The sequence below is a fragment of the Periplaneta americana genome, chromosome 17 (assembly GCF_040183065.1).
Source record: "Periplaneta americana isolate PAMFEO1 chromosome 17, P.americana_PAMFEO1_priV1, whole genome shotgun sequence".
NCBI lineage: Eukaryota > Metazoa > Arthropoda > Insecta > Blattodea > Blattidae > Periplaneta > Periplaneta americana.
Window position 1 is genome coordinate 121,894,276 of NC_091133.1, and position 24,535 is coordinate 121,918,810.

At 34.2% G+C, this 24,535-nt stretch overlaps 1 protein-coding gene across 9 annotated transcripts in view; it reads right to left on the reverse strand.

Moving 5' to 3' along the window:
- Positions 1-24,535, reverse strand: part of hth (Meis homeobox homothorax) — a 1,486,930-nt gene that overhangs the window by 1,212,896 nt on the left and 249,499 nt on the right. For all 9 annotated transcript variants that reach the window (XM_069816539.1, XM_069816535.1, XM_069816533.1 and 6 more), the window contains exon 6: positions 23,543-23,737. In XM_069816539.1, the coding sequence (XP_069672640.1) occupies positions 23,543-23,737 (195 nt within the window). The remainder of the gene's footprint in view (positions 1-23,542; positions 23,738-24,535) is intronic.

The window sequence follows — 24,535 nt, forward strand, 5'->3', positions numbered from 1 at the left end:
CATGGGGAGAGGGAGGAAGATAGAATCTATTTTTTTTAAGGGCGAACAAAGATTAGGGTGAGAATATTCTGTTGGGGAATGACACTTCGACATGGCGGCACGATCAAAAACAATCTCCGAAGTTAAAAAGAAAACACCACACACAAGTTAATGCTTTTATCCGGTCGTGGTTTTATTATGTAACATTCATATCTAACTCTCTTCTATTGGCTATAAAATCCGTATTCCTCTTCAAGTAGGGCCTACCCTGTAATTAGGCCTATACAACTATTATAATCACCACTAACACCACTACGATCACCAGCTAGGTACAGAATTCTGCAAGTATATTACATAAAAAGAAATGTATAATTCAGCCCTCTACTACCAGTAAGACGGACACGAGTTTGACTCTCGACAAATAAGGAAAAATGTACTTCTCTTCCGCAGGAACTGAGTAGGCTATGTACGTCCACCTTTTTCTTGTGTTCATCCTGTGTTGTCTCAAGCAGTGGCCTTACGTGAAGCAGACTATAAGAATGGGGAGTCTTACTGGATGGGAATACAAGGTGTTCGTTCAAGATTATTATACGAAAGAAGATGAAATTGATCAATGATGAAGGTGGATGAAACATTGAATTTATGATGAAACATTGAATTTATGAACAAAGTGGAATGACACTTTATTAATTTATTTACGTGATGAATAGTTGAAATAAAGCAAAAGCATCAATATGAATTTCATCGTAAAAGTAGTCTATTTTTCATACTATAGACCGTCAAAGTAAGATCAAAGAATATCTTAGAAAAGAATACAAGAGAAACAAAGCATTTCAGTTTGCTGACTTGTCGAAAAGTAAGTACTGTGAAAAACTTAGCCTAAAAAATAGAATTAATCTTCGATCTCGCTATGCACCACACATAGGACTGACGTCATGTCTTGATGAACTGGAACTGAGAGGTAGTATTAGGCCTACTTTACAAATATACGGGTAGACCTATTCCAAATGAACTAGAAGATTTCAATTGGAAGGCCATTGGAAGAAGAACAAGAAGAAGATATTATACGGGTTGAAGTGTAATTAATGTCTTTAATTTCAGGAAGTTATTCTTTGAGATACTTCAGACAAAAAAGCTTAATACAATTTTGCTCGGGTTTGCTTTCTTTCGAGATAAAATTGTTTATTTATTTATTTATTTATTTATTTATTTATTTACATATTTACTTATTTACTTATTTAGTTATTTATTTATTTACATATTCACTTATTTACTTATTTATTAATTTTTTTACTTATTTATTTATTTACTTATTTACTTATTTATTTATTTATTTATTTATTTATTTATTTATTCATTTATTTATTTATTTTAAACAATTCATATTGGGAAAGCTACTGATTTAAATCCCAATATACTCAGTCAATTTAAGAGAGCAGTGTATTATGATAAATTATTGAAATAATTTCAGTTTTATCCTTTAAATGTGCAGAAATTTGATTCGAACAAATGTAACATTTTGTTCCGAAAAGGAATTTTTTGGCCGATCGTGTTTTTTAACGACTTTATCGATGTTCTTGGTAGGCCTTGTAAGTGAAACTTTCAGTACACGTGCAGTAAGTAAATAACAAATGAATAACACTCATCAAGAAATAGGCTACGAATAAAAACAAATGAATGACACCTACCGATAAGTAACAAACTAAAGTGATTAATAATAATTCATATGTTTATTAAGATCGGTAAAAAAAATAGTATGCAATAGGGTACGTATGTTAAGTGTTACACCTCGTGTCTGTAAATCTCACCACAATATACCTACTATTAAAATGTTACATTTGTTCGGCTCTCATTCCTGCTCATTTAAAGGACAAAACTAAAATTCTTTCAATAATCTACTGTATTATCATAATACACTACTGTGTTAAATTGACTGAGCGTATTGGGAATAAATTCAGTAGGCTAGATTTCCCAATATGAACTGGTTCATCTATACTAATAATAAATCTGTAGCCGAAATTTTTCTGGTAATTTTCGATTTTCCAAAAATAATTGGCCCTAACATATATAATTAACCACCCTGAAACCGAAAATCGCTTTTTTGAAAAAGCTTTGTTTGTATGTCTGTCTGTCTGTCTGTATGTTTGTTACCTTTTAACGCGATAATGGCTGAAGGGATTTCGATGAAAATTTGAATATAAATTAAGTTCGTTGTAACTTAAATTTTAGGCTATATGGCATTCAAAATACATTATTTAAAAGGGGGGTTATAAGGTGGCCTGAATTAAATAAATCGAAATATCTCGCTTATTATTGATTTTTGTGAAAAATGTTACATAACAAAAGTTTCTTTAAAAATAATTTGCGATAAGTTTTATTCCTTGAAAAAATTTGATAGTACTGATATTTAATGAAATAAATGAGTTTTAAAATTAAAATAACTGCCATCTAAGGTCGTATAATGAAATAAAAAACAAATGACTTCGTCTATAAGGGGCCTTGGACAGCAACAATCGAAAGCTATGAAAGATAGCCTACAGAGAATGTTTCTGTGTTTGTATGAAGTAATATCGGAAGCTAAATTAACCGATTTGTATAATTAATTATTATTTCACCATTGGAAAGTGTAGTTTCTCTAGATGGACATAATACTATAATGTTATTACAGTACCTTCTGATATAATAGTCTATAATATAATATAATATAATATAATATATGTAATGTAATATTATATAATATAATTTAAGTTATTTGAAGGGTTCAGAACCATAGTGGGCCAAACGCCATTTACTGAATACGTAGAAAACAATGGTTAAAATTAAGTTATTACCATAATTCAATGGAAACCCATAACAAGTAAAATAAAGTATACACAGTAAATCTAAATGATGTCAGTGTTCATTAAACTATGGTTGCATGTAATAAAAATTAGAAACATGTTAAAGGAATTGTCATTGCACCAATGAGTGGTCTCTAGACCAAAATGATCGTATTTTAATTATTTGGATGCAATTTAAATTAAGTAACATATTAAACGATTTATCCTTCTATCAAACACGAATATTCCCTGGATCAAACGTCCTATTTTAATTATGTAATTACTTTATATTTATTTCTAACGGGTGCAGCGGAGCGCACGGGTACGGCTAGTATAAAATAATTTCTATCTCGAAAGGAAGCAAAAACGATTAAAATTGTATTAAGCTTTTTTTCTGTTTGAAATATCTCAAAGAATAACTCCCTGAAATTAAAGACATTAATTACGTTTCAACCCGTATAATATCTTCTTCTTGTTCTTCTTCCAATGGCCTTCCAACTGAAATCTTCTAGTTCATTTGGAATAGGTCTATCCGTATATTTGTAAAGTAGGCCTCATACCATCTCCCAGTTCCAGTTCACCGTGAAATAACGTCAGTTCTCTGTGTGGTGCGTAGCGAAATCGAAGATTCAATCAAAATACATAGAAGCCAGGACCGTCTGGTCCGACCCAATTTAATAAATCGCAATCACAAACAAGTCAGATCTATTTATTTTGAAATATGAAGAGCATCAAGCAAAGCTTAAATGAGCGTGAAACGATATAAAATACTGAACCCGTGGGTCCAGGGTAAAAACAGAAAACCACAAACGTGGCAACACATTAAGATGCTCATTATGCATGTGGGGTTTTCACATGGTTGGTTCTTTCAGATATCCAACCCACAACACTAAAAGGCGGTGCTTAGGCTTCAAGCACTCCTCTGATATTATGTGATGTTGGAGTCTTTTACATTGCTGGCGGTGATACATTACATCCTCAAGCTGCAGTCACTCAAGTTAAATGCCACGCCACGCCCAAACACATGAGCAGGGAGGGAGGAGTGGGGGATAAAAATGTAGGCTGAGGAGGAGGAAGAAGGAAAAAAGAGCTGAGAGATGGTTTTACTTCAACCCTTGTCCCCAAGATAAGGATCTCCTGACCATGTTCAGCATGCAATAGTAACATTTCACTGGTCAGTTACTTATCACAGAAGGCGGAGTTCACTCCCACCGCCATAAAAGTTTGATTTAAAAATTGTTGCACTCAATTCTTATCACATCTATATCATCGTGTCTTAGTCTATAGGCCAGGTATGCTCAAAATTGTAAAAGCGCCGATTACACGGATGATGCTGCATTGCATAACACACACTGTGTAGGGGAGACTGTTGTACCTTTAGCATAGTATACCTTTGAACATTTTTTGTCTTTTAATGTTTGCTGCTACCTAGAGGACTCAAACTGAAGTAGATTGTAGCTCTCTTCATAGTTTCAGTTTGATTTATTGCAAAGTGTGAGTTCCGTGGACAAAATAAGTTTTTTTTAGTACCAAAAGTAAACATTTCGTTCATTGATGTATGTTTTCTAACACAAAACCAGATTGCATTTGTTAATATCTTTCAAGTAAGGTGTGTTCCCTATCATCTAGTGAGTAATAAGAAATTTTAATTTCCATGATTTATTTGACACTCTAGTTTTCAGAGCCATATATGTTTAAACGTGCACCCTCTTGTACCTTTGAACACAAAACATCTTGTACCATGGAACATGTTCCAAATTACACGATACTATCGGTTTTTGTTTTTCTTTTATTTTAAGGTCATGTCACGATGTAAGTCTGGAATTAAAGAGGTCCCCAATTGATTCGGATGCCTTGAAGAAAGCTGTTGAAGCAGTTATTGCTCCTCCAGGAAATAAAATCTCAATCAGAGAAGCCTGCTCTGGTTTATGATTGCAAATACATTTTAAATATAATTGTCAGTTTTTACAGCTATATTCCCACCTATATTCCATGTGTTCCAACTTACAAGAGGGTATGTTCCAAGGTACATGATCCTGTTGTACCTTTGAACACATTACATATCCCTTCATTTTATTTTTTCCATCCTTAATAGATCTGTAAAACAGGAAAATACATACAGAAAGTTGTAAAGGAATCTTCAATAATTATTTCAAGCATTTTTTCATTTAAAAAATTTCATTTTCCAAAATTAAAAAAAATAAAATGTGAAAAGTGTTTAAAGGTACAACAGTCTCCCCTACGGACTGGGCTCCGCAACTACATTGCAGCAATAGGAAAGAGTATTTCACTGTAATATTCAGTTATTACATTTATTAAACAATATTTAATATAGTTATGATATTATTATATCCTAGATAATGCTATTTCCATATTTCACCATACTTTGCGGTCTGTTCAACATGTGCATTCTTTTCTGCAAGTAATCGGAAATCTATTTCCAACGAATTTACTGCAATGCGCTAAAGATTCTCATCTGTTAATCGGGATCTATGTTTCGATTTAGCAACCTTCATTCTCGAAAATAATAAGCTCATCTTGGGATATTTCGTTTTGTTCATTTTTTTAAATAATTCTATGCTTGTCAAGTCATATTCTCTGCATTAGTTCTGAATTATATGTTACTTTGTAGATCAATTAACTCGTCCTGGAACTGCATTCTCACGGACTATACTAAATTTACTATGAAAGGATTAACAAAAATACTAATATCAATCTCCATACATTCAAAATCATTAAGCTACAGAGATATAATTAACTATATTTTGTTCAGGCACCATACATCTCTTTACAAGTTCACCATCCGTGAAGGATTTTAGTGTCTTAGCTAATTCCCAACATACTACATAACTTGCTGCTAAACATAGACTCTGAATTGTAATGTTTGGCCTTTCATGAAGTGCTTTCAATTCTTGAAGCTGTAGTGCACGTTGCATCCTTGAAAAATTATTTTATCAAAACATTTCTGCTGGAATAAAATTACTATAATAATAATAATAATAATAATAATAATAATAATAATAATAATAATAATAATAATAATAATAATAATAATAACAGCGTTGGTATATGAATACATATTACAGAAAACAGCTCTAAATTAATTTATTCTGAATTCAATGTATTTAATATTGAACAAATCGTAATAAGTTTGTATTACAGACACACAATTATGACACAAGACGAAATATTAATTCAACATTAGTAGAACCTAAATGTCTCACATCTGCTGGTCTAAAACATAGCATAAATTTTGGCCCTCGGTTGTACAATGCTTTAACTAAATTACACCCAGAACTTCTAACATGTAACCCACTAACATATAACAAGAAAATTAGAAACGTGTTAATATCTTAAATTTGATTAAATAAATTTATAGCCTATGTGTATGAATTAATCAACCTATATTATATTTGTATTCTATAATTTTGAAATATATATTAGTCCTACTTTTCACGTGCGATATTATTCTTCTATAGTGTTAATATTATATTATATAATTCCATTGCCGCTGTAATTATATTTTAGTTCCTATTTTATTTTACTTATTTATTTATATTGTTATTTTTTATTTTAATATTATATCTGACCTGCGACCGAGCACGAGCGCTGCTCATTCGGTCTCAAATTTTGTTAATACTACTGTATCTTCTTTTTATATTGCTTGTATTATTTTATTTGTATTTCTCTTTGTTTGTTTTGTAATTATATTTCTTTATTCTGTATATTTGAAATAAATAAATAAAAAAAAAATTTACCTGTTACTTCGGCATGTTCTGGATGGCAGAGCCTATAATGTAGTTTTATTTTGCTCAGTAGTATTCCTGACAGTGCCTTATAACATAGTAAACACTTTACGTTTTCACCCAACGCTAAAAAAAATAATCTTCCTCCCAAACTGTACGGAATAATCGTTTGCTTACAGAAGGTTTTGACTGTCATTGTCCCGCACTGTTCGTGCGTTTACTAAATACTTGAACTGCCTTCCGCAGTCATCCGTCGAGCTTCGAACGAGGAACAGCACGCTCTACATTGGAAGGTTGTGATTACAGAACGTAATCGCGAGTCAGAGAATGAGCATACCTGCAATAGGCCTATTGTTACAAACAGAATGACAGAACACAATCACTGAGTTCACACAATTTAGAACGTCATACACATGTCCAAATTACCCTGCTGCTTTCCTACAAAATACATACGTACTTCAGAATCACAAAGACGAACTTCTGATATCTACTTTTTATTTGGTAAGATTAGGATGTTTTAGTGACTATTACACTTTTACTACGTCACACTACTTTTGACCAATAAAACGGTACGAAAGGACGTCTTTCAACCAATCATGGCTGCTTATCGCACAATTTTATCGCGTCACTAGCATTTGTTTAATTTTATCGCCTCCCTAGCATTTGTTTATTTTTATCACTACCCTAGCATTTGTTTCTTTGTTTGCCAACATTTCAAACTGCACTGGTCTGGACGTCAAAAAACAGAAAATTACAAACCACTCCAGTCGATGCACAGCAGTTTCAAATATGACTCATCTGGCATTCAAGAACAAGAATTAATAAAGATCACTGGCCATAGCTATGCATCTTCCCTGAAACCCTATTTACAAATAAATGAAGAGCACCATTCGGAGATCCTGAATAAGTCGAGGGATACACCATGAACATCACCGAGTTCACTTCTTTTACGCACACGTCCAATATAACATCAACCGAACCACCAAACACTAAAACATTCCAATTTGAAAATTGTGCCTACTTTCAATAATTGTTTCTTTTAAAATTATTCATGTTTATTTTTATTTCATCGTCGTTAATTAAAATGCTTCTCGTTTATTTCATCATCCCTAATTAAAACTTTTCTAACACTCGTTTATATTATTTAGGTTATGTTTGTTATAGCTTCTGCTATATGATATCAGAGATTGTTTAATACTAAGATTTATTGAAAATCATCTGTTAAGTGACGTTGGTTACTGGCATCGGGATAATTGAAGTGGAATGCAACTGTTTTAATAAAAATGAAACTGAATCAACAAAGCCTTCTTGACCAGTAGGCCTAACCGTCCACAGAGTTCAATGAAGATTCCATAGTTGGCAAAACTGATAAGAAAACAGCTATTCATAACATACTACTGCCATCTACTAGCGTAATATTTATAATGTTGAGATGGTACAAATTTGAAGACAGTTGTATTTTCGTAAGTCAATATTTTATTGTACTGGAGTACTCCGTTACTTCTAATCTTTATATACTGTACTTTCTTCTAATCGTGTAATAGTCAATTAAATCCCAATCGAGTTTTGATTTTCTCTAGATAAATCAAAACCTCTAGTGAGATTACTGTTGATAAAACTAAATAATTCTCCTAATCCTATGGCCCAAATTGTCACAAATCCCCTTGCTTACGAATATTGACGTCCTTTCTTTAAGAGAGGAAAATAATTACTGCCACAGGTCTTGAATTATTGTTATGTGCAACAAAACTATCACAAGTACGAGGAGTGAATTTCACAATAGCATTATAACTTACTTACTGGCTTTTAAGGAACCCGGAGGTTCATTGCCGCCCTCACATAAGCCCGCCATTGGTCCCTATCCTGAGCAAAATTAATCCAGTATCCCACCTCCCTCAAATCCATTTTAATATTATCCTCCCATTTACATCTCGTCCTCCCCAAAGGTATTTTTTCCCTCCGATCTCCCAACTAACACTCTATATGCATTTCTGGATTCGCCCACACGTGCTACATGCCCTGCCCATCTCAAACGTCTGGATTTAATGTTCCTAATTATGTCAGGTGAAGAATACAATGCGTGCAGTTCTGTGTTGTGTAACTGTCTCCATTCTCCTGTAACTTCATCCCTCTTAGCCCCAAATATTTTCCTAAGCACCTTATTCTCAAACACCCTTAACCTATGTTCCTCTCTCAAAGTGAGAGTCCAAGTTTCACAACAATAAAGAACTGTTTTATAAATTCTAACTTTCAGATTTTTTGACAAACTATTAGGCTATCATTATTATTGTTATCATTATAATCAGTAGAATTCTCATTATTATTATGATCAATAGGATTATTATTATTATTATTATTATTATTATTATTACTATTATTATTATTATTATTATTATTATTAGTAGTAGTAGTAGTAGTAGTAGTAGTAGTAGTAGTAGTAGTAGTAGTAGTAGTAGTAGTAGTATTACAATTTTATTACTGTTAAGATACTGTGAATATCTAAGGAGAAACCTACAGAAACATCTCCTTAGAATAAATAACGAATCCTTCTTAATTGTCCGCCAATTAAAATCTTCATAACCATCTTGTCTTGTCACTAGCGCCATTAACTACAGCGGTATATCGTTAAATTATTTAATCTCGAACAAGTCGACTAACGACCAAGAGTGGCTTGGAAGAGATGCTAGCATAAGCAGTTGCCATAAATTTTATGATGCTTAAAATGAGTAGGATTTTTATGTTGCGTCCGAAAAGGTTTACCCTCTTGGACCCTCTCTGGTACTTGCAGAAGCACTTCACGGATGATGTGATTTCTAACCACTTTCTTATTTTAGTATTATCTCTTTAATGGTAAATAAGAAGATAGATATTTCACAGAGAGCACGTCTCTATTTCTAAGTGTCTACGACTCGCAGAAAACTTTTTCTTTTTGTCTCGGTTGTGGAATTTACTGTTTTTCGCGTCTATTTCCATGATTTCTAAGAATGGTTTCTTTATCGTACTGGTTTAACTAAGTCTACATTTCTAACTTTATACTCCTACTTTTAGTAGCAATTACGAATAGAATATCCCTGTCTCTCCACTTCCGCGAATCAATTACAGAACTGTAGCCTATCCGTGGATAGATTAGAAGAGATATAGATCGGACATAAATTTATATTTTTAAAAGGCTTACCATGGATTAGAAGAGATATAGATCGGACATAAATTTATATTTATAAAAGGCTTACCAGCTGACAGATTCTTATAGTTTTAGCACAGTCTAGTATATACAGTCACGAAGCTTGAGTTGTTGAAGTTGCTAGGAACAATAGATTGTACAGGTACTATTTCGCATTGTCTGTAATGAGGGGATAGTAGCGATCCTAGCGGTTAGCAACTATCTATGGATGCATATTTATTATAAATTGAGCTTCGTGACTGTATATAACAGGCTGTGGTTTTAGTTGGTTATTTAATGGCATTGTATCACCCACTAGGTTATTTAGAGTCGATGGAATTATGATAGCGAGATCTTGTTTTGTCTGGGAGGTCGAGAGTTCACATAGATCACCATAGAAATATTTCCTGAAGGAATAGGTAAAATAACCTAGACTATGTTGTTGATGTAGGTCTTCAGAATATTTCTGTAAAAGAATCATGCGGATATTTAATTGTAGGTTTTGTTATATAAATGTTTCACGGTTGTAAAAAGTTATGCAAATTTGATATTATTTTTACAGGTAATTGAAGAGTTCAGAGCCATAGTGGGCCAAGCGCCATTTATTAAAAACGGAGAAAGCATGGGTTAAAGTTAAGGGAATACCATACTGTAGTTTGATGAAGATTGACATATCATTTAGTTTTAATGTGTATATTTTATATTACTTGCTATATATTTCCATTGAATTATGGTAATAACTTCATTTTAACCTTGTTTTCTACAGTTTTAATAAATGGTGCTTGGCCCACTATGGTTCTGAACCCCTCAATTATTAACTATTTTAATATTCTGAATAGTGTTTTGTTAAGTGTAATGTATGTATATTAAGCTGTTCATTTAGCTTTTATAGTAGCTGAGATATAAAAAAAATGAATTTCACTAAATTTTTGTAGGCCACGGTTGTCATGACGACGTCTCAAACAATCTACACACGAATATTTTTAATTATCATATATATTATGTTATTATAAGACTGTCTCCGCGGCCTGTTGGTCAGCATACTGGCTTCCAGATCTGGAGGTCCCTGGCTCGCCTCTCGGTGAATTTTTCTCAAAGAAGAAACATTTCCGGGGTGTCTAGAATCTGGAAATTTTATGAATGTGTGTGTGTGACTGTGAGTGTGCCGGGTTAATGTTAATTAGCCAATCTTCAAAAATAACTTGAACACAAGTTTCAGCGTCACATTGTTGACAAATAACTCCATCTGTTAGCACAACCATAAAGCACTAATAGATGCTATAGAATTAACAAAAAAAAAAAGTTATAAAAGTTTATTTCTTGCAGTAATACTGTTATTGATGATGATTGTGTTGGTGATAATGATGATAAAAACTGAAATGAATCCCTGGTAATTTGATTGATAATGCTTTACCCGAAATAAGAGGGAAGTGTACATCCATTCGCCTCTCTGTGAATTAAACCCGGGGCATTGTAACTTCGCTACACCGTCATCTACAGTGACCAGAGAAAGTGTGAGGCATATTTTATCAATTTTCCTCGGGCCGTTATCTTCGAGGCATTCCCTTAATCTTGTCGAAAACTTTGTGAAGTCAAAGTTCCGTTCTTCTTACTCAGACCTCTCTTTCACCATCTTTATAATCCCTTAGACTATTCTGAAACGCCCCTTACACTGAAAAACAATTGAATTAAACTCAAACCCATTATGCAGTGTGCAAATGAAATAGAAATCCTATGCAAATAACGTTAGAAAATCCGTGTTTAGAGGGTGGGGGATGGCACGGGCGACGCCGTCGAGGGCTGATGAGACATGGGATGGATGTGCAGGGGTGGGATGTGGGGTGTAAACCCGTAAGACGAATATCAACGATGCTGCATCCGAAAAAAAAAAGGATAGGGACGTAATAAAGAGAAATTCTAGGGTGTGGGATATATGACAATCTTAAAAGTTTATTCGGAAGACTGTCACACTCTGCGGGTTTAATAAAAGTCTATGCATGACCACTAACTTCAAATTAAGGGTAATTTCATTCAGTGTGAATCCCTTGGTAGGAACTGATTTATGCAAAGTAGGAACCGACAGAAACAGTTCCTCGTCGACTCACCACGGCATCTCACTACGACACATAATTGCAATGAAACAGAGCTGGAGTTCCTATCGACACATATTACGGAAACCACCTGATGTGATGTGAAGCTTCAAGTAGGCCTAAGTCAACGAGTTAACAAAGTAATACCAAGAAAAAGTGAGTTACTTTTTTTCAGTGAATATACTTTCAATAAATAGTATCGGAAAACAATACAGATCTTATTTTTTATGTGAAAATATCTTATGCGACAGCAATATGGTAACGGGTTACTAATAAACCGTGTATAATTTTTATACCACACGCAAATTTGGGGCAGAAAACGTTACTAATAAATCATGCATAAGCGGTGGATGAATAAGTAGCGTTTAACTATACATGGGAATTGCTTGCAGTTATATACACAAAACCTTTTTTAAGTGTTCTATATAAAGAGAAAAAAATGGCCCCCTTTTAACAGCTGTTCGTATCGATTATCATTTTATAGTGGTTTCCTTGTAACCAAAGAAGAACAGAACAAAGAGCACAGAATAATTAGAATAATATTGTACCCTTTGACCAATATACAGCGCAGTAATCGATCTGGCCCAGTTGTACTATCGATACTTATCGCAGCACATTAGGGCGCACTATCGGATTTTATAGAGAATCTTAGTTATTCTGTTACCTTTCGTAATGACGAAACTATGACGTAGCTGTGTACTGTTGTACACGAGGTATGTAGTGATTATTAGTCGGGAATAAAATTTACACACGAATTATAAACGAGCTATTCGTTGTGTAAGTATAAGAAGTTAAACGTGTGGATAAGATTTTTTATCCATGACCATAACGAAAAACATGCCTTTACTAAATACTTTTGCGTTTGTAAAGTAGGCTTTTATTCAACATTACTTTATTTCACTAGTGAGATAAAGACTTTACCTCACAGTTTGAACTTTATCCCACAGTTCATTAGTATTTTCCTAGTACCCGGGTACACACGTATACTTTTCCATTCAACTATTACTCAAGAAGTTAATATATTAGTTACTAGATGTCACTACCTCTACTTCTTTATTACCATTTCTTAAATATACATACACTCAATCTCCTTCTCTTTTCACTATCTGCTACGTCGTAATTTGTACATTACATCCATATCTAATATGCATCTTTTTAAAATTTTGTAATAATTTACCTTTTGGGATGCGAGGAGACTTGAACCTACGAAGTTGGGTTTATAGGATTTTAAAACAACACGCGTTAGCCAACTGAGCTAAACAGACACGATTAATTAAGTTTTAATATTCCTCTTAAGTTTACAGAAGTAAAATGTGAAATTATTTTAATCACATTAGTCCCGTGAACACTTCTAAATAATCCCTGAAACTTCAAAAAGACGAAAATACACGTTTAAAGTGAAAAATATATATTAAAATTATATAATTAATTATAATTTGCTATTTATCCAACGTCTTAGATACCATTCTTTACTAATCATGGCCTCCTACATCATGGCCTACCTAGTACACGTATTGATTCTAAAATCCATGCCATGGTATGTGATTACATGAGGACTTATTTTCAACATATTTTCTTTTATAAAACATAATTTTTCGTTATGGTCATGGATAAAATTACGTATGGTACTTGTGAGCGTGATCTTTATTGCACTCGTGTAATTTAAGCACTCAGCTGACGCCTCGTGCTTAAATCTTTCCACTCGTGCAATAAAGATGCACTTACCTCACAAGTACCATAAATAACTATTATTAGTAAGACAGAAATCTTTAAAATATGCAATAAAAAATGCAATGGAAATGCGTTATGGAAGAAAGACGTTACGGACCGCGCAGTCAACATTAAGTCACCATGGCAACTAGAAATATGTAATTCAACGAATAATGTACTAGTATCTACAATTTCGAAGGTTATCATTACATTAACAAATTAGTTAAAAAAACAACGTTACGGAAATTCAAGCTATAAAACAGTCATTTTCAAATACTGGTTGCAATTAGGCCTATAACTAATTCAAAACGAGGAATACGCTTAGTCTGGAAATTTAGAATAATGGAAACAGAATATATTCACACATAATCGAATGTGGAGACTATTTAAGTATGTTGCGTAATTAAGAAAAATTATAGGCTATTTATTACACAATTTTGAATTATGACAATACTAATAAAGTCTGACGGAACAGTGCATACAACGAATGGAACTATCACTATCTATGCTCTGTTTCGAAGACGAAGAAATACGTGAAAATCACAAGTAGGGCTACATGTATCGCAATTTACTGTACTTACCATAAACCTAATTCCTGGTTCATCGCAAACTGAAAATGTTAATGGTAGCTTAATGCAATAAAATGCTGTCGGAAAAAGTACGGAGTTTTAATGTTTGATAATTTCACATGCATCTTACGCGACAATCATAAGATCCTTTATCTAAAAATTATTGTTACTTGTCGTGAATTGCAGGAACCCCACATGTCGAGGCAATGAGTTTTTTTTTTTTTTTTTTTCCCAGAAATACTGTTGTTATTGTTGTTTAGTCAACTGTCCGAAGACAGGTCTGAACCTCATAAGTGATACCAAGAAGGCACCACTTATGAGGCAACTAGGCCAGAAGATAATGGCGTATGGTGGCTAGCTTCTTTCCCCCTCCAAGCTACATATTACACTAGTCAGACTTCAGATGCATACAAACAATTGTTCTTCCTCTGACACATATCGTCAAGTGAGATGTACTGCCTGATAATAGATGTGCGTATCAGCCAAAACCTCAATCAGAGATTCAGAACATACTAAAGAAAAAAAAGTAGGCCTATGTCAAAAACTGCAAATTATTATTATGCTTTAATAAAAAAAAGTCACTTCAAAATACTAAAGGCTCTTAAAGATAAGCAGTATTTTGTGTCTCCTGAATTCACTCAAATGGACATGTGGAGTTTTTACAATGTTATATTTTTTAAATGTAAAATAATACCGAATTTAAATTATTTTGCCCGAAATAACACCGAAATTAATCAGATTTTTATTCACAGTAAAACAGGAACCTTACTGATTAGGAGTTGCCTTTGAAATAATAATCTATTTTTTTTACTCAATATGTCGATTCTAAATTTCTAAACCTGTAATAGACCGTGAAGCTAAGCTCTGAAAATACCTACAATATGAACACCAATCCTTAATAAATTATTGATACAAAATGTCAATCACACTCCATATTTGTACGATAAAAATATGAAAAAAATATCTCTAGGAACAGAAGAACTAGCTGTCATCTGTATTTACAAATAATCATACATGGACAGTCTTGAAAGTCGTTTATTTAAAGCTCCAAGGAACACCGTGTGGAGGAAATTCAAATTCTACTCAATTTCTCTAGACAACATGTAAGTGTCGATAGAAAACTAAGTACTGTTAAACTCTACAAAGAACCTTCAGATTCCCTTGTAGGAATAGGCCTATACGTACAGTAATGTATTTTGCACAACTAGAGTCAAAAAGTTGTATTTTTTAAATGTGAAATAATACCGAATTTAAGTTATTTTGCGCGAAATAACACTGAAATTAACCAGATGTTTTATTCATAGTAGAGTATGTAAAGAAGTCGCCTTTGAACTAATAACCTATGTTTGATTCAAAATGTCGATTCTAAATTTCTAAATCTATGTAATAGACCCTAAAGCTAAGCTCTGAAAATACCTACAATATGAACACCAATTCTTAGTAAATCATTGATACAAAATGTCAATCACACTCCATATAGATATTTTTGTTTTCCAAATTTGCCGTCATTGAACTGAAACCAAGATGGAGATTTCATTGCAACTAATTAGAAATGCGTCTTTCAGGTATGTAATAAACGATCTTCGCACAAAATAATGTACGATACACGAGCGGTATGTTTTCTTTCAATTCTCGGAAATTAAAAAAGCTCAACTACGTTTTGCGTTTTCAAACTTTTCCTCGAACATGAAAACTTCAACAAACCGCTCTTGTAACGCATATTACTATTGTACGACTAAAGTCAAAATGTTATATTTTTCAAATGTAAAATAATACCGAATTTAAATTATTTTGCCCGAAATAACACCGAAATTAATCAGATTTTTATTCACAGTAAAACAGGAACCTTATTGATTAGGAGTTGCCTTTGAAATAATAATCTATTTTTTTTACTCAATATGTCGATTCTAAATTTCTAAACCTGTAATAGACCGTGAAGTTAAGCTCTGAAAATACCTACAATATGAACACCAATCCTTAATAAATTATTGATACAAAATGTCAATCACACTCCATATTTGTACGATAAAATATGAAAAAAAAAATATCTCTAGGAACAGAAGAACTAGCTGCCATCTGTATTTACAAATAATCATACATGGACAGTTTTCAAAGCCGTTTATTTAAAGCTGCAAGGAACGCCGTGTGGAGGAAATTCAAATTCTACTCAATTTCTCTAGACAACATGTAAGTGTCGATAGAAAACTAAGTACTGTTAAACTCTACAAAGAACCTTCAGATTCCCTTGCATGAATAGGCCTATACGTACAGTAATGTATTTTGCACAACTACATAGAGTCAAAAAGTTGTATTTTTTTAATGTGAAATAATACCGAATTTGAGTTATTTTGCTCGAAATAACACTGAAATTAACCAGATGTTTTATTCATAGTAGAGTATGTAAAGAAGTCGCCTTTGAACTAATAACCTATGTTTGACTCAAAATATCGATTCTAAATTTCTAAATCTATGTAATAGACCCTAAAGCTAAGCTCTGAAAATACCTACAATATGAACACCAATTCTTAGTAAATCATTGATACAAAATGTCAATCACACTCCATATAGATATTTTTGTTTTCCAAATTTGCCTTCATTGAACAGAAACCAAGATGGAGATTTCATTGCAACTAATTAGAAATTCCTCTTTCAGGTATGTAATAAACGACCTTCGCACAAAATAATGTACGATACACGAGCGGTATGTTATCTTTCAATTCTCGGAAATTAAAAAAGCTCAACTACGTTTCGCGTTTTCAAACTTTTCCTCGAACATGAAAACTTCAACAAACCGCTCTTGTAACGCATATTACTATTGTACGACTAAAGTCAAAATGTTATATTTTTTAAATGTAAAATAATACCGAATTTAAGTTATTTTGTGGGAAATAACATCGAAATTAATCAGATTTTTATTCACTGTAAAATAGGATCCCTACTGAATAGGAGTTGCCTTTGAAATAATAATCTATTTTTTTTACTCAATATGTCGATTCTAAATTTCTAAACCTGTAATAGACCCTAAAGCTAAGCTCTGAAAATACCTACAATATGAACACCAATCCTTAATAAATTATTGATACAAAATGTCAATCACACTCCATATTTGTACGATAAAATATGAAAAAAATATCTCTAGGAACAGAAGAACTAGCTGCCATCTGTATTTACAAATAATCATACATGGACAGTTTTCAAAGCCGTTTATTTAAAGCTGCAAGGAACGCTGTGTGGAGGAAATTCAAATTCTGTTTAATGTGTATGTACGTACAGTGTGCGTACCGCATAGTAAATCATGCGGACAAGGTGCTCGTGTTAGCAATCAGCCAGGTTCCGCGTCTCCTACAGGTAACTTCTCTATTCCGAGTTGCTGTATCGATTTTGCATTAAATAATACGGGAATGTCTCGGGATAATTGCGTATGTATACAAAGATCCGTCATTGTACTTGCTGTCTGTCACAATCACCTGCCCACGTACTCAAGGGAGATACTTTAGGGTGCCCATTTATTCACGCGATAAAATTTCCTTCCACGAGAGATAAATATTCACCTCGGGGCGCCCCTCTGTTTTTTTTAAAACAATGCAAGCAAAAATAATATGCTTACTGAACAATAAGAAATTCACTAACAGCCCTAATGTGGTTTGGGGTAATTTAAAAGGAGAAACGAGTTGCCTTATTGACATTATCGGCTCTTCTAATAATTTATTTGTGGCGCTCGGCCGAGAATCTTTTTACACGCCAGTACATTACAATTGGCAACCAGAATTATGCCTTTGAAGTTACCTGTCCGCGGCATGATCCTTTTAAAGAATGGCCGGCATATTTTAGTTAACAAACATGAAGCATATTCAATCATACACGGTGGGCTGCACAAAAGAATGATTCGTGTTTGTAGACCCCTCCTCCCCGCTCGTCTTAGTCAACACATTGTTTAAAGTGAATATGAAATGTCGAACACGGTATTTATTCGATCGATTCCCTTTTCTGTGGATGAGCTGCAAGCCGCATCAGATTGCTCGGTATCATGTCTGTATATCGCTTGATTGTCTCCAGCCGTCATGCTACGCTCCTCCTATTTCTGAAAGATTTTATTTGCTGAAATAGAATTTGAAAAGAAGGCCATAGATATCATAAAAATATTCCGATTCATAGCAATCACTAAAATCTTAAATAAAATTAAATTTTGTTAATCGCTTTAAAAATAATATTTTCGGTAACTGAGTTTCTATCTTCCCACACAATGAATCCCTAGGCAACTATAATTTAAACATATACAAGGTGAATCGTAAGTAATGTTATTAATTTCAGGGAATTATTCTTTGTGAAATATTTTAAACAAAAAAGTTTAATTACAATTTTTCTCGTTTTTGCTTCATTTTCGAGATGAAAATTATTTTATATGAAACATTTCATAGCGTGATTTGGGAAAGCTGTTGATTGAATTCTCAGTGAATTCAAGAAAACAATGTAGCCTATTATGATAATAAATAATTAAAATAATTTTAGTTTTGTAACTTTTCGTTCTGCAAAAGAATTTTACAATGTTACATTTGTTCGGATCAAATTTCTGCACATTTAAAGGACAAAACTAAAATTCTTTCAATCATGTATTAGCGTAATACACTGCTCTCTTAAATTGACTGATCATATTGGGAATTAAATCAATGGATTTCCCAAAACAAGCTATGGAATACGATGAAAGAGTAATGGAACAGAGAAAAACTCTCTCCGGCACCGGGATTTGAACCCGGGTTTTCAGCTCTACGTGCTGATGCTTTATCCACTAAGCCACACCGGATACCCATCCCGGTGTCGGACAGAATCGTCTTCGTGATTTAAGACGGCGCTTATACTGTCGGATCCCGGCCAATAGTCACTCATAACGAGTGCACCTCAGCACATGTGTGGACTTTAGTCCTACGTTCATAGACACCTATGACGTAGTGCAGAGGGCGGCCACTAGAGGGAACCCAAGAGTTGGAACTTAAACTGAGACGATTCTGTCCGACACCGGGATAGGTATCCGGCGTGGCTTAGTGGATAGAGCATCAGCACGTAGAGCTGAAAACCCGGGTTCATAATCCCGGTGCCGGAGAGAGTTTTTCTCTGTTCCATTACTCTTTCATCGTATGATGACGCAGAATATCTGCATGGAAATATCATATGTACCTCGGTACATTAAAATAATATATAAGCTATGAAATGTTTCATTTAAAATAATTCAAAGGATGGAAATGAGGTAGTCCAAGCCACAACACTTTTAACAAAAATGTTTTGTTGTGAGAAATTATTACACCGCATCTAATAGCATTGGACGCTATACCTTTAACACGCTCTCCTGTAAAATTTTGTCTGTGTGGCTTAGGACTATAATCACTCTTTATCACGAAATGAAAGCAAAAACAATCAAAGTTGTATTAAACTTTTTTGTTTTAAATATCTCAATGAATAACACCCTGAAATTAATTAAGTTATAGTTATTTTATAATAAGGAAATCCCTAAATATCCCCATCAGACTTCCCGTTCCCCGGGATTTGAACCCGGTACCTGCCGAAAGCAAGTGCAGTGTCCATCACTGAGGAACCTCGTTCTGTATTTTTTTCAAGATTACTGTTTGTACGTTTGTGTACGTTTTTCATAGTCATTTTTGTACAGATTTTTAGCAAGATATTAGATGGACATGTTGTACAACCACCACGTCGTGTACTTGGCATGGTGCCAGACCTCCACCTGAGACAACAGAAGACAACACAAAGAAGTTGTTCCAGAAAAATTCGACTTCATCACAGTGAACACCTCGTCGGCATTTACATTTACCACTGTCGACTACAACTGAGCGTTTAAACTTGTTACACAGTTCAATTATATTCATTTCCTGCAGAATCCTAAGTTAATTAAATTTTTTAGTACAATAGAAGTTAGAATTCTGTTTCATGAATTTTCAAAGTACAACGCACCGTCAAACATAGGATTACAGTATGTTATTTACATATGATTGGACAATCCTACACATAGTTGATTACATCTAGCACAATTCAGTTGATGGTAAAACGCAATGTTCCTGCCTTCCTCCCCCTCGCTCTAAATAAAGCTCAACAACAATAAAACGGATTTTCTGCATACGTGAACTTGAATTCGATGTACATAAGCATGAGGCAGTACAAACACGGTCAAAAAACCATTTTAGCGAGGTGACCAATGCGATACAATTAGAAAAGTGCCTGACATAAATTCGCGAAACATGCCTGTCCTCGGGGAAAATTCTACAGTCACAATCAATAGGTCAGACTTGGACGACGAAGATAATGATAATAATAATAATAATAATAATAATAATAATAATAATAATAATAATAATAATGGGCGGCTGGGTAGCTCAGTTGGTAGAGCAGTTGGCTACGGACTGGAAGGTCCGGGGTTCGATCCCAGGTGGTGACAGGATTTTTTTCTCGTTGCCAAACTTTCAGAGCGGCCACGAGGTTCACTCAGCCTCCTATAAAATTGAGTACTGGGTCTTTCCCGGGGGTAAAAGGCGGTCAGAGCGTGGTGCCGACCACACCACCTCATTCTAGTGCCTCTACCTCTACCTCCATGCCCCCCCAAGTGCCTTCATGGCATGTTACGGGGATACCTTTTTAATAATAATAATAATAATAATAATAATAATAATAATAATAATAATAATTGAGGGAAAACACCACTGAGCAAGAAAGTGAAATTGATTTCCTAGGTCAATGGAATTCCTTGTCACAAAGTATTAGGGGCTGCAAGACAACAAACACCTTTAAGAACAGCTTAAAAGATAACCTTATTAGCATTTCACTCCAATCATACTGATTTAAACTATCACTGACTACATTGTTACTTTTTTCTTAGACATCATCCTGATTGTGCTGTATTTTAATTGTCTCGTAATAATCTCTTTCTATTATCTAATATTATTTGAAATATATTAACATTCTATGTATTTTAGTTTAATTCTGCTACACAGTTTATTTCAGTGTTTAATTAATAGTTCATAGTATTTTGTTGTTTAATTTGTAAATAACTTTTGTATACATGTAACTCTCATCTAAATCAAATTGTTGGATTCTTTGTAAGTTCATGCATATGTATATACACTTTTTGCTGGTTGAGTGGAAGAGAAGGCCTTACGGCCTTAACTCTGCCAGCTAAAATAAATCATCATTATTATTATTATTATTATTATTATTATTATTATTATTATTATTATTATTATTATAGGCCTATATGAAAACTATCACATAGAATCGAAGGAGGGAAATATCGAATTCTGGTCAATCGGGTGGCTCTTGAATATAAAAATCCTTTCCTTTTATAATTTTGTTGTTTCGTTTTCCTTTTGTAATTATTTTATAAAAGTATTTTAAAATTATTCTCATTAACACGTATGGGCGAATTCAGAAATGCATATAGAGTGTTAGTTGGGAGGCCGGAGGGGAAAAAGACCTTTGGGGAGGCCGAGACGCAGATGGGAAGATAATATTAAAATGGATTTGAGGTAGGTGGGATATGATGGTAGAGACTGGATTAATCTTGCTCAGGATAGGGACCGATGGCGGGCTTGTGTGAGGGCGGCAATGAGCCTCCGGGTTCTTTAAAAGCCAGTAAGTAAGTAAGCATTTCAAAATTATTCTTTACTGGGGGATGCACTGGAAGGAATGGTGAACGGGAGAAAAGTTCGGGGCAGAAGAAGATATCAGATAATAGACAACATTGAGATAACTGGATAGAATGCGGAGACTAAGGTTGAAAATAGGAAAGATTGGAGAATGCTGGGTTTGCAGTGAAAGACTTGTCTTTGGGGAGAAAACTATGAATGAATATTTAAAATTATCCTTTATATATTACAAAAGTGTAATTGTGAAATCTTTGTAAATATATCTATGTAATTTTTGCTAGCAATAAATTCAAATTCAATATTGATTTCATGTTACTACTACAGCTCAATATTCTTGATATATTATTTTCATTGTTATCACTGAAATAATTAAATGTCTGGAATATTGCTTGTGGATAATAAAAGAAAATACCGTGTAAAAAATTGAAAAATACAGGACTGTAATTGAAAAGTAGATAATATAAAATTTTGGAAGAATTGTCAAAGAACAAGAAGAAATAGCTAAGAAAATGAATAGGCCTATAGATAGTCCAGATGAATTATAACACTAAATGGTAAAATAAAAAAAAAACAGGCGTAACTGGATATGAATATATTCTACGTAAAAGTTTCGAGATTGCCCCAACAATAATTTAAAATGAATAAACTGGCAAAAGAAATACAGGACGTCATAAACAAAGTTGGGCTAAACAACGATGAAAGCTTAACGCACGGAAAACGACAACGACTATGGTGATTATGATTATGATGATGTTGATGATGATTATGATGAATGAGACTAAATAATCTTATTAATTTTCGATTAAAGTAAAAAAAAAAAAAAAACTACGAAACAACGAGAGTATAGCCTTTATGAAACTTAACCTGTAAATGTGTAAAGGAACGAGCAATGAGATAAGTTCAATTTAATTAGGATTAAATGCAACACTTCTATACCTAATAATCTTCAGAATTTAAAAATGAAACAATTTGTTTATATCAGCTAAAATGAGGTGTGAAACTCTAATCTTGAATCGTTCACGAGAAAACTTCATTAATAGTTATCCCAGATATTATTGCTGACTTATTGGTTGAATTCTTCATCGCAGAGTAACTACCTCTTCAAAAAACTGAATCACTAACGTATGTATAAATTTGTGTAAATTTGGTGGTAAATTATTGCAAACATCGATGATTTTATTTTCTCGATAACATAGCAACGTATACTATCTCCTAGCAACAACACCCAAAGCCCTCTAGAAACGTCTGTCATTGAATTTTGTTTCACAGCATTGGTACTCTGCCTAACTAAGTTGTACTTCAAAAATCAAGCGAATGAAAATTACGTACATTTGAAATACCCCACACTTGATACCAAACACAAAATTAGAATTGGTAATGGGTGTATGCCACGCGTAACATGGGTCGTACAGCGACTAGAAACAGACTGAAACAACCCTTTATACCGACGGAAACAAGACTTCTATTTCTTATAACTTCTAGAATTAATTAGGGTGCCACTCAGTCTCCTATAAATTGAATACAGAGAATTTCTTCCCGTAGAGCGATAGTGCCCGCCCCAGTACGGAGCAGTGTTGCCAACTCGATTCTTAAAAACCCGCTATGAAACCGTGCAGAAACCGCTAAATTGCTATATTGTCAATGTAAAATTAGATTACTTTGCCGCTGTGAGTGCTAAAAATACCCGCTAAATCCCTATATCAGCAATACAAATTTCTTAAATTTTACCCGCTAAACTAACACTGAAAAACTTTAGATCTAGCGGGAAAACCGCTGAATTGGCAACACTGCACTGGTACGGAGGTTACTAGGAAAGTACTCACCACGTCCGGGGTGCTAGCACCGTCCGTATGGGATGTGGAGTCAGCGTTACTGCGGGCGCCGTCGTTGCCGTTGGTGGATCCTGTGAGCTCGGGAGGTTTAGTCGACTCCCGTTCGTCGATTACCAGGTCGATGGGCATCTTGCCCTTCAGGCAACTTATGTACCGATGACAAAAGTTGTCACATAATTCGTGAACCTGCAAAAAGAAAACACAACTCCAATCAACTGGGCAAATATAATGGCATCTTCCTTAACGAAAAAGGTCTAATTTTTCATCTTAAAATGTGGAAAAATTTAAAATAGTTGCTATGAAGTTCTCTCAAGGATCTATGTTTAAGTTCTTGATCATGACTCAAACATCAACAGTGAATGTCATGACTGGATTTCGTACTCTAACATTAGGAAATCATAAAGTAATTAATGGTCAGCGCGTCTGGCCGCGAAACCAGGTGGTCCGGGTTCGAATCCCGGTCGGGGCAAGTTATCTGGTTGAGGTTTTTTCCGGGGTTTTCCCTCAACCCAATACGAGCAAATGCTGGGTAACTTTCGGTGCTGGACCCCGGACTCATTTCACCGGCATTATCACTTTCATTTCATTCAGACGCTAAATAACCTAGATGTTGATACAGCGTCGTAAAATAACCCAATAGCTTGGTTAGTTCCCAAGCTATCTCTCAAAACAGCGATGATCATCTTCCACACCAAGATAGTCCCCATACTTACATACGGACTAGACCTAACGTGGGACAAGCTGCGCACGAAAGACCTCCATACCCTAGAGAACGTCAAGGCTCGCTTCTTGAAGGCTGCACCAGGAGTATCAAAACACACTCTATCCAGGCTGGTGTACGTGCTCGCCCAAGAGACCTTCTTGATAGAAGAACTCAGAACAAAACTCGATCTGCCCTCCACTTCCAACTGGAAGAAAGCACTAGACGAGAGGATAAGGAAGAGGGAAGACATCTGGGAGGACTTCTACACAACGGAGGCCATG